The following is an 11,833-nucleotide window of genomic DNA, read 5'->3' on the forward strand; positions in this document are numbered from 1 at the left end:
GGGCCTTTATTCCTATCTTCAAAGTGGACATTCTAAACAATCTGGTAAATGCACTCTTTTTTTTTTTTTTAATGCTTAAAGTAGGTATACCATGCATGTCTGACAGGCCCTACAACAGGCCGTTCTAGTTGGTGTAAATTTCAAGCCAAATCATGGATAAGCCAGAATGACTTCCCCATACCTCAGTACATGAAAATTCCCTCCTTCAGAACTCAGTCACAGACACCCTGAACAACCCTGCATGTTGACACTAACCGTGGCCACATGCAGGCAAAACCAGAGAAGGCAAATGGGGGCAGTCAGTGGGCCTGAGCCTGGGGGGAAATTTGCATCCTCACTGAGCTGAGATCACCTTCCTCTGAAGCCTGAGCATCCTCCTTCTAAGGGAGCTCTGGCTCAGATGCAGAGCCTGAGCTTTCTTCTCGCATCCCCAGAAAAGAGGGATTCTTCTCACATTCCCTGAAACAGGGACTGTGGATGGAGGAGGCAGGAGGCCAGGGACCAAGGCCTGGGGTGGTGACCGGAGGACGGGCCAAGATGCATCCAGCATTCACAGTCCTCTTCATGCTGCTCTTTGTCCTGCTGTGTATCCTGGGCCTCCTGGCCAATGGCTTCATTGTGCTGGTGCTGAGCAGAGAATGGGTGCGACGTGGGAGGCTGCTCCCCTCTGACCTGATCCTCTTTAGCTTGGGACTCTCCCGCTTCTGCCTGCAGTGGGTTGGAATGGGGAATAACTTCTACTATTTCCTGCATCTGGTCGACTACTGCAGTGGTCCCGCCCGGCAGTTCTTTGGTCTACCCTGGGACTTCCTTAACTCCGTCACCGCCTGGTTTGGCTCCTGGCTCAGCGTCCTCTTCTGCATGAAGGTTGCTAACTTCACCCACCCTGGCTTCCTCTGGCTAAAGTGGAGGTTCCCCAGGTCAGTGCCCTGGCTTTTGCTGGGCTCTCTCCTCACCTCCTTCATTGTCACCCTACTGTTTTTTTGGGGGAACCACGCTTTGTATAAAGAGTCCTTCACTAGAAAACCTTTCGGGAACATGACCTACCATCAGTGGAACAGGATTCTGGAAATGTACTATTTCCTGCCCCTGAAACTGATCACTTTTTCAATTCCTGGCTCTGTTTTTCTGGTCTCGATTGCTCTGTTGATTGACTCTCTGAGGAGACACGCATGGAGGATGCAGCACAGTGCTCACAGCCTGCAGGATCTCAGTGGCCAGGCTCACACCAGAGCTCTGAAGTCACTAGTCTCCTTCCTTGTTCTTTATACTCTGTCTTTCATTTCCCTGATCATCGATGGTGAAGGGTTCTGCTCCTCAGAGAGTGACTGGTACTGGCCATGGCAAATTTTAACCTACTCATGCACATCCATCCATCCCTTTATCCTCATCCTTGGCAACCTCAGACTTCGGGGGGCATTTGGGCAGCTGATTTTGTTGGCCAGGGGCTTCTAGGTGGCTGAGGTGGTGTGATCCCCTTAACCAATCCATCAGAAGAGGCTCAGGTGAGGATGACAGAGCCACAGTCCAAATATATGACAATGTCCTCAATATCTGTTGGATCATATTGTGGGCTTTCTCCTTTGGGAAGGAGAGGAGGGGAGTAAAATCTGGGAACTCTTTGAGTATAATTTCTTCCTGGAACACTGTTAAAATGTGGCCCCAGAGGTCCCAGAGAGCCAGCATCATCCAGAAGGTCAGAATATAAAAATTCTGTGTTACTCTCTCTTTGTATCCCCTCTGTTATGTGGAAGCCTTTGGTTAAAAAGTCTTAACTGCACTATCTTTAAAAAAAGTAATCTTATTTATTTCTTTATTTTTGTCTGTGCTGGATCTTTGTTGCTGCACGGGCTTTTCTCTAGTTGTAATACGTGGGCTTCTCATGTGGGATCCTCCCGGACCAGGAATCAAAACCATGTTTCCTGCATTGGCAGGTGGATTCTTTACCGCTGAGCCACCAGGGAAGCCCCTTAACTGCACTGTCTTATCTCAGTTGTCTTCTGGGAAATTAAGAAAAATCGTGTCTGTTACTGGACTAGTATGTGGCTGGGGAAGCAGTGACCTTCCTGAGGATAATGTAATGGTCACTATGTGAGCCCCAGAGGACAGTAATTGCGGTGGACAGTGGCCTGGGCTGTGAGACCTAATGGTCCTTCTTTCTATGGAGATTCTTTTTCTCTTATCAGACTTGGATACTTCGATTTTAATTTTAGTAAAACTACTAGGTTTCTTCACAATACATATTCTCCTTAATATTTCTGTTGTTCTGGTTTTGATTTTCTCTAAGTGGCAGCCAGACCTTTCCCATGTTTATTCTTCTTCTTTTTCAGATTGTCTCAAACTTTTTTCTAAAGCAGATGTCTCAAAGTCACATGTGAATTAAATACATGAATTAAATAAACATGTACTTTTTGTTCTGAAAAAAATATAAAGATTTCACTTAGTTTGTGTTCAAAACTGTTTAACTTTTTTTTTTTTAAAGAATCACCCCATTAAATCTTATGTTTAACTATTTGTTTAAAACAGTTTGTTTCAATTACTATGCAGAAGTTTCAAGAGATAATTTTGGAAAAACATTTTAACTAGAGTTAGGTGCCTCTAAGGCAGAATATAAAAAATTTTTGCTAAAATATCAATGTGCCTATTTCAGAGACTAACCTGCAACTGGATTCCTTATAGACATTTTAATTTCCTCTGAGAGTAAAAATAATTTCCTTACTGATCAGGGTATATGCTGCTGAGTGGATGTACACTCATGAACTAAAATCTTTGGGCAAATTATCCTACACTTTAGCTTTAACTATTTTTTAATAGGTAATATGTTTACATTGTTAAAAATTCAAAAAGTACTGAAGAGTATATATAAAAAAAAATCTCCTACTTTCTCCTTCTGAGGTATTCTTAACAGTTTCAAGTCTGTCCTTCTAAGGATATTTTATTCTATGACAGAAAGCCCCGAATACCTGACAAACCTTTTAACTAAGTTACTTAAAAACTACTGTATTCCGGGTGCTGTGCTTAGTCGCTCAGTCACGTCCGACGCTTCGCAACCAACTAGCCATCTGAGTTACTACCTATCACCTGTGGCCTTTACACAGATGGTTGTACATGACTCATGCTTCTCTATACCTCACTGCTTCTGTTTAACAATACATGAATCTTGGAGATCTACACAAATGCACACACATACATTTCCTCACTTTTTTAAATGTACCACAATTTAAAAAAATGTTACCTGTTTGTGGTCAGTTACAGTTGCTTCCTGTCTTTTGCTGTTATAATATTGATAGCAATGGTGCGGTGTTGACTGGCTCTTGCACCTGTACAAATTAACTAAGGATAAAGTCCATGAAATGGAGTTACTGGGTCAAATGGCATGTGCATTTCTAATTTGGATGTGTTGCCCTCTATAGGTTTCGATCAATTTGCTTCCTCACTAGCAATTTATGAGTGTGCTTATTTTTACACTTTTCATTTTTTTTGGCCAATCAGTGAAGGGTGGCATATTAGTGTAGTTGTAATTTGCAAGACTTATTCTGAGTAAGGTTTATCATTGTTTTATATGTGTAGAGCCATTTGTTTTTATTCTCTGTGGAAAGCCTATATCTTTGTTTAATTTTGAATTTGGATTTTGGCTTTTTTCTTCTTCTTTCTTTTTGGCTGGACTGGATTTCATTGCTGTGTGTGGTCTTCTCGTCGGAATGGCTTCTCTTGTTGCTTAGCACAGGTCCTAGGGCATGGCAGGCTTCAATAGTTATATGGGTTTAGTTGCCCCACGGCATGTGGAATCTTCCCAGACCAGGGATTGAACTCATGTCCCCTGCAATATAGGCGGACTGTTAACCACTGGACCACCAGGGAAGTTCTAGCTTTTTTCTTATTGGTTTGTAAGAACTCTTTATATCTTAGCAAAACTAGCTCTATTATTTGATGTGAATGGCAAACACTCCCCCACCCTCAATGTTTTTATCTTACTTTATTCTTGATTATAATATTAATTTTTAAAAGCATCTTTATTTTGAAATAATTATAGACTCACAGAAAGTTACAAAAAGAGTAGAATCCTATGTACTATTCAGCCAGCTTTCTCCAGTGATGACATCTTATGCAGCTATAGTACAATATCAAAACTGTTAACAGTTTCCACTAATATTTTTACCCTGCATTCAGAAAGGAAATGCCAAAGAATGCTCAAACTACCGCACAATTGCATTCATCTCACACGCTAGTAAAGTAATGCTCAAAATTCTCCAAGCCAGGCTTCAGCATGAACTATGAACCATGAATACGTGAACCATGAACTTCCAAATGTTCAAGCTGGTTTTAGAAAAGGCAGAGGAACCAGAGATCAAATTGCCAACATCTGCTGGGTTATCAAAAAAGCAAGAGAGTTCCAGAAAAACATCTATTTCTGCTTTATTGACTATGCCAAAGCCTTTGACTGTGTGTATCACAATAAACTGTGGAAAATTCTGAAAGAGATGGGAATACCGGACCACCTGATCTGCCTCTTGAGAAACCTATATGCAGGTCAGGAAGCAACAGTTAAAACTGGATATGGAACAACAGACTGGTTCCAAATAGGAAAAGGAGTATGTCAAGGCTCTATATTGCCACCCTGCTTATTTAACTTATATGCAGAGTACATCATGAGAAATGCTGGGCTGGAGGAAGCACAAGCTGGAACCAAGATTGCCGGGAGAAATATCAATAACCTGAGATATGCAGATGACACCACCCTTATGGCAGAAAGTGAAGAAAAACTAAAGAGCCTCTTGATGAAAGTGAAAGAGGAGAGTGAAAAAGTTGGTTTAAAACTCAACATTCAGAAAACAAAGATCATGGCACCCAGTCCCATCACTTCATGGCAAATAGATGGAGAAACAGTGGAAACAGTGTCAGACTTTATTTTTTTGGGCTCCAAAATCACTGCAGATGGTGACTGCAGCCATGAAATTAAAAGATGCTTACTCCTTGGAAGGAAAGTTATGACCAACCTAGACAGCATATTAAAAAGCAGAAATATTACTTTGTCAACAAAGGTCCGACTAGTCAAGGCTATGGTTTTTCCAGTAGTCATCCATGGGTGTGAGAGTTGGACTATAAAGAAAGCTGAGCACTGGAGAATTGATGCTTTTGAACTGTGGTGTTGGAGAAGACTCTTGAGAGTCCCTTGGACTGTAAGGAGATCCAACCAGTTCATCCTAAAGGAAATCAGTCCTGGGTGTTCATTGGAAGGACTGATGTTGAAGGTGAAACTCCAGTACTTTGGCCACCTGATGCAAAGAGCTGACTCATTTGAAAAGACCTTGATGCTGGGAAAGATTGAGGGCAGGAGGAGAAGGGGATGACAGAGGATGAGATGGTTGGATGGCATCACCGACTCAATGGACATGAGTTTGAGCAAACCCCTACAGGAGTTGGCAATGGACAGTAAGGCCTGGCATGCTGCAGTACATGAGATTGCAAAGAATTGGACATGTCTTAGTGACTGAGCAATAAAAACTAATTTTAGAATAATTGCAAAGATTTAATGTGTAATATATGTATATGACATATTAACAGTATTCATCATAATTTGTTAGTAGTATTATAATAATGCATAGGTAATGTTATTTTTAAAAATTATTTTCTGTATCTTCATCAGTATGAAAATAGTAGAGGAAACAGGGAGTGGCAAGGAGTTTTCTGGCCACCAGGAAAGACCAGGCTTTCTTTCTCCTTCTCTGACTGTTATTATTTTTTTTTCTTTTTTTTTCAATGTTTTGAATTGCCAAGCAGTGCAAACATGCTAAGTGTGACTGAGATAAAGAAAAGCCACTTGTGGTGGATAAGAAATCACTGAGAAGGAAGTCTGATGCTGGAGAAGACCACTGCAAGTTCACTAGAGGGTGTGACTAAGAGAATAATTTACTTAAGTAGCATTTTGACATCAGCTAAGGAAGTAAGAAAAGAGCTAGAAGTTATTTTTTCTCTGTTTTTTTCCTTTGAAGAAATAAAGGAGAAAGGATGAGATTATAATGGAATAATGAGTGTTACTATACAATAGCTGTTACCCTTAAACTTTATATTTTATTTTGTAAGGTTGCTGTGCTACACTGTTATATTGAAAATTGAAAAGACTAAAAAAAAAGTGTTAGAAATCATGTTAGATCAATGGGAAATCAGATTGGTGGACCCATGATCACATGTTCTTTTTGGGCAATTTTTTTTAAATGATAAGTTGGAAAAAGTTGGCTTAAAGCTCAACATTCAGAAAATGAAGATCATGGCATCTGGTCCCATCACTTCATGGGAAATACATGGGGAAACAGTGGAAACAGTGTCAGACTTTATTTTTGGGGGCTCCAAAATCACTGCAGATGGTGACTGCAGCCATGAAATTAAAATACGTTTACTCCTTGGAAGAAAAGTTATGACCAACCTAGATAGCATATTCAAAAGCAGACATTACTTTGCCAACAAAGGTTTGTCTAGTCAAGGCTATGGTTTTTCCAGTGGTCACATATGGATGTGAGAGTTGGACTGTGAAGAAAGCTGAGCGCTGAAGAATTGATGCTTTTGAACTGTGGTGTTGGAGAAGACTCTTGAGAGTCCCTTGGACTGCAAGGAGATCCAACCAGTCCATTCTGAAGGAGATCAGCCCTGGGTGTTCTTTGGAGGGAATGATGCTAAAGCTGAAGCTCCAGTACTTTGGCCACCTCATGCAAAGAGTTGACTCATTGGAAAAGACTCTGATGGCTGGGAGGGATTGGGGGCAGGAGGAGAAGGGGACGACAGAGGATGAGATGGCTGGATGACATCACTGACTCGATGGACGTGAGTCTCAGTGAACTCCGGGAGTTGGTGATGGACAGGGAGGCCTGGTGTGCTGCGATTCATGGGGTCGCAAAGAGTCGGACACGACTGAGCGACTGAACTGAACTGAACTGGATTCTATGGACTTCCCAGGTGCCAATGGTGGTTAAGAACCCACCTACCAATGCAGGAGACATGAGAGACATGAGTTCAATCCCTGGGCCAGGAAGATCCCCTGGAGAAGGAAATGGAAATGCACTCTAGTATTTTTGCCTAGAAAATCCCACAGACAGAGGTGCCTGGTGGACTACAGTGCATGGGGTTGCAAAGAGTTGGACACAACTAAAGTGACTTAGCATGCACACAAGTCCAATTCTATAATGTCAGGGAAGCTTGTCTAATCGCCCCCATCTTATCAATCAGTGGCAAATATCACAGCTTACTACTAAAGCTTTTATAAAACATATTTTCTAAAATTTAAAAACATGTTAAAACTCAATACATAAATTGGCATTTGTTAACCTTTTGTGGTGGCCGCAGATTCTTTGAGAATGTATCAGTTAACAAATATTTTTTGGGTGCTTACCTGTAGACAACGCCCTGAGCTGGGGATAAAGTAGTGAGTATCACAGATTAAGCTTCTACCCCATGGAATTTTCAGTCCTGTGGGGAGTTGGGAATAGTGTCTAGTCATTCAGGGGAGCATGTCATGACAAACTGGGACAAGTGTGAGGATGGGAGACCATGGTGTCCTGTGAGTGTGTAGCTGGTGGGGGGTGGCTGGCTGGGAAGAGGCACGCACCAGCAGGGCTTCCTCAGGAAATGATAAAAAAGGGATGAGACACCACTCTAGCACACAATTCTGGGGGCTCATAGACCCCCAAACCTGTCAGTGAGTTCCAGACTAAGAAGCCCTGCTCTCTGGTGGTGGTCCTGGTCTTGAGTGTGTAAAGCAGAGAATGCTATGGAGGAGATTTTGTTCTGAGTAGAAGAGACTGGGTGTGTGTCCAAGGAGCAGGAGGTCCTGCAGTCAGGGGACCCTCTGTCTTGGAAGTTTCCAGGTGGGTTCAGAGAGATATTATGTTTGCTATCTCCCTTGTCTCTAAGTGATTCCAGAAATGCTCTCTTAATCTGGCTTCCATTTTGGACCCTGAGTTTTGTTTTCATGGGGTTCATGCACTGATTTATTCTCCATGAAAAAAGAAATTGAAGGCTTTCCTGGGCTAGTGCCTTGGTGAGAGTCAGACTCATTTTGTGAACCGACATTAGAAAAACAAACTCCAAATCCCTCCGAACTCGGGCAGGACCTACCTAACCAGGGGGTTGTTGTCTAACTCCAAGACAGAAAAACAGGGTTGTCACCAGAGCTAACACTTAAATAAAACACCAAGTAAGCTCTGTTTATTTTTGCTTGATCTTCAGCTGTTACTCAGATGGCATGGTTATCTTCTCCATTAAAAAAAGGAAAATAGAAGGTGCTTTATCTATCATTATAACCTCTGTTCAATTATCAACTTCAGGACCTGATCATTCATTTTTATTTCTAACAATTCTCTTTATTGTAAATAACTTTTGGTCTGTGTCCCCTAGCTTCCCAATTCTTGGTCTTTCAACCTTATCTTATAGTCTGCCCTAAATAAAGGAAGTTGAATTATAAACAGCTGATTCACTTACTCCCACTAGTGAGGCATGAAATAGAGAGTTTGCTGGACTAAAAGAAGAGAATAGTTTGTCTCAATTAGTCTAACATGCCTGGTGGAGAAGAAGAGGATAATTCCTAAAATATTATATATTAGGTGTGCTATTCCTGACTTCAAAAACTGTGCTCTCTTGCTACTGCCTCTAATGCAAATTCCATGGCCTTGTTTTCAAAGCCCTACTATGCACACCACCCCCACTTTCCAGCCTTACCTCCTCTTCACTGACTCCCCAGAATGAAACCTTTGCTCTATCCAAACTGGTTTGTTCACTCTTTCCCAGACAGACCTTGGTGTTTTCTATCTCCTCACCTGGCTTGCATCATTTCCCTTTGAGCCAAGAATGAACTCTCTCTCTACTCTCTCATCTGTCCAAGTTCTACCATTTTCTATGGCCATTTTAATTTTTCCTTCCCCATCAATTCTTTTGCAAGCCACCTAGGTTTTTTTTTTCCTTCATAAGGGAATTTTGTGAATTCCATGGGCTTTAATGTCTATCTCATATTTGGCAGCTAACCAAATATTGCCTAATTGTACTTTGCCATTACTGAATTATGTTGCAATTTCTTTTTGGTATTTACCTTTTATCTTTTCATATAATCCCCAGGTTATGGGGAAGTACTTCATATTAGATTGGGTGTGTCTCCTACAGCACCTGTCATGGTGTATTGAACACAGTGGAGCTTGACAAAAGTCTGTTTACTGATTGATATTTCTCTCCAAGTCCTGCATGGTGTCCAGGGCCCCATGATTCTCTCAACACTAGGAGGGAACACTGCAACATCCACACAGGCCACATGGTTCAGGACACAGTGCCCACAGGTGGGCAAGTGCATGGTGACTGCCATCTCCACTACAAAATTAGCCAGGCCCACAAGCCAAGAGACCGCTGTCAGCCTTGGACCGATTGCTGCTCCGGAGTGCAGGGGGGTGACCACATAGCGTTCATAGACCATCGCTGTCAGCAGTGAGAACTTAGTCCCTGAGTCCTGGGTGTTCATTGGAAGGACTGATGTTGAAGCTGAAACTCCAATACTTTGGCCACCTGATGCAAAGACCTGACTCATTTGAAAAGACCCTGATGCTAGGACTTCCCTGGTGGCTCAGATGGTAAAGCGTCTGTCTACAATGTGGGAGACCTGGGTTCGATCCCTGGGTTGGAAAGATCCCCTGGAGAAGGAAATGGCAATCCACTCCAGGACTATTGCCTGGAAAATCCCATGGACAGAGGAGCCTGGTAGGCTACAGTCCATGGGGTCGCAAAGAGTCGGACACGACTGAGCGACTTCACTATATAGTCTATATGATGCTGGGAAAGACTGAGGGCAGGAGGAGAAGGAGACGACAGAGGATGAGATGGTTGGATGGCATCATGAACTCAATGGACATGGGTTTGGGTGGACTCTGGGAGTTGGTGATGGACAGGGAGGCCTGGCATGCTGCGATTCATGGGGTTGCAAAGAGTTGGACACGACTGAGCAACTGAATTGAACCGCCCCCAACAGGGCCAGGGAGAAGAAGTGCTGGGTACCACATCGGGCAGAGGAGATGGTCTTCTCCAGGAGGAAGTACGCCAGCATCTGGGGAACCCCGCTGGAGGTGTAGCAGAAGTCCACTATAGAGAGGTTGCCGAGGAAGAAGTACATGGGCAGCTGGAGGCGGGTGTCCAGCTGGATCAGGACGAGGATGAGCCCGTTGCCCAGCAAGGTCAGCAGATAGGCGGCCCCAAACAGGACAAACAGCCCAGCCTGGGTCTGCCGGTCCCCGGAGAGGCCCAGTAGGACAAACTCACTCACCCAGGTCAGGTTGTCCCTCCCCATGGAGCAGGCAGGTCAGGCTACCTGAGGAGGTGGTGGCTTAAAGAGTCCAGGATCAGAATTCACAGTCTGGGTCTGAACAAAGGACTTTAAGTAAGACTGCAAGTACTTGTATGTTTTCTCCATTAGACTCTGAGCTTCTTGAAGGCAGGGACATTTCCTGACTTTTCTTTGCATACAAAGATTTCTAATGAATGCTTCACAATAAAAAACTTTGTGTTGGGGAAATGAATAAAACAGTTTTCAAGTGCTAGTGTTGAGGATTACTATCTGATCCCAAAACACAAGACTTGAGTTCTGAAACTCTCCCTTGTCCTTATTACTCATTCTGGAGCCAGTGGTTTTCCGGCTTCTCCTGTAATCCAGGCTGGGTCAGTGACAGGAAAAAAAAATCCCTCATTTGGTTCTCAATGTACTGATTAAATAGGCTTAGTCCTAGGATGATAAGATCAAGGCCTCACTGTAGAACATTATAGCAACTATAATTATGTCCCAACTTTTTGTGATTATGCTATTTCCTTGGTGAAACTCTGGCACTGATTTGAATGTTAAACTAAGTGATTAATAAAGGATGAATGCACACACCACTTACTTGCAATAACAACATTTGGAAACTGCCAGTGCCCACTGAAGTCAGTAAGGGAGTGCCTGTAAAGCCCTTGGAGCTTTGTTATGTGTAAATCCTTCTGTCATAGCAAAGACATGTTTGCCCTTGGAACACTTCCCTGTTTACTTTGCTGGTCTTTAACCTCTATCAAAAAGGTTAAAAAGACAAAGGTCTATCTAGTCAAAGCTATGCTTTTTCCAGTGGTCATGTATGGATGTGAGAGCTGGACTATAAAGAAAGCTTAATGCAGAAGAATTGATGCTTTTGAACTGTGGTGTTGGAGAAGACTCTTGAGAGTCCCTTGGACTGCAAGGAGATCCAACCAGTCCATCTTAAAGGAGATCAGTCCTGAATATTCATTGGAAGGACTGATGCTGAAGCTGAAACTCCAATACTTTGGCCACCTGATGTGAGGAACTGACTCTTTGGCAAAGACCCTGATGAAGGGAAAGATTGAAAGTGGGAGGAGACGGGGATGACAGAAGATGAAATGGTTGTATGGCATCACCAACTCGATGGACATGAGTTTGAGTAAGCTCTGGGAGTTGGTGATGGACAGGGAAGCCTGGCGTGCTGCAGTCCATGGGGTCGCAAAGAGTTGGACATGACTGAGTGACTGTACTGAAGAGGGGAAGTTTGAGAGGGAAGGAAAAAACTCGAGATTAAAGGGTTTGCCTATGAAAATCCCACAGGACCCATGGTAGGAACCAGAGCAGTGCTTTCCACATCAGCTATACCTTAGAATCACTGGGGTGCTTTGAGAACTCCAGAAGCCCAGACCACACTCTAAAGTAATTAAGACAATCTCAGGAGGGTAAAACCAGACATTCATGTGTTAGTAACTTTACTGTTTCCTGGTAACTAAAGTGTAAAACTTTAATTACACGTTTGAGAATCACTGCTTTAGTGGGAAC

General features: G+C 42.9%; 2 protein-coding genes across 2 annotated transcripts; one reads left to right on the forward strand and one right to left on the reverse strand.

The window, feature by feature from the left end:
• The first annotated feature begins 537 nt into the window (after positions 1–537).
• Positions 538–1,473, forward strand: LOC129658452 (taste receptor type 2 member 41-like). The gene is given in 1 exon segment (XM_055589408.1): positions 538–1,473. A coding segment is annotated over 1 exon segment (936 nt).
• Positions 1,474–9,118: 7,645 nt separating this feature from the next.
• LOC129658453 (olfactory receptor 2F1-like) lies at positions 9,119–10,382 on the reverse strand. The gene is made up of 2 exons (XM_055589410.1): positions 9,989–10,382; positions 9,119–9,484 (listed from the first exon to the last, which is right to left on the reverse strand). Exons 1-2 carry the CDS (start codon positions 10,313–10,315, stop codon positions 9,119–9,121), a joined length of 693 nt encoding a protein of 230 aa, XP_055445385.1. The 5' UTR covers positions 10,316–10,382.
• Between the last annotated feature and the right edge of the window lie 1,451 nt (positions 10,383–11,833).

The sequence above is a fragment of the Bubalus kerabau genome, chromosome 8 (genome assembly GCF_029407905.1).
Source record: "Bubalus kerabau isolate K-KA32 ecotype Philippines breed swamp buffalo chromosome 8, PCC_UOA_SB_1v2, whole genome shotgun sequence".
NCBI lineage: Eukaryota > Metazoa > Chordata > Mammalia > Artiodactyla > Bovidae > Bubalus > Bubalus kerabau.

Excerpts from the sequence above, each read along its gene's own strand:
- LOC129658453 (XM_055589410.1), bottom strand. The coding sequence starts at position 10,315 with ATGGGGAGGGACAACCTGACCTGGGTGAGTGAGTTTGTCCTACTGGGC. Across the intron at positions 9,485-9,988 it reads CCCTGGCCCTGTTGGGGGCG|GACTCAGGGACTAAGTTCTC; the intron begins GTTCAATTCAGT and ends ATGAACACCCAG.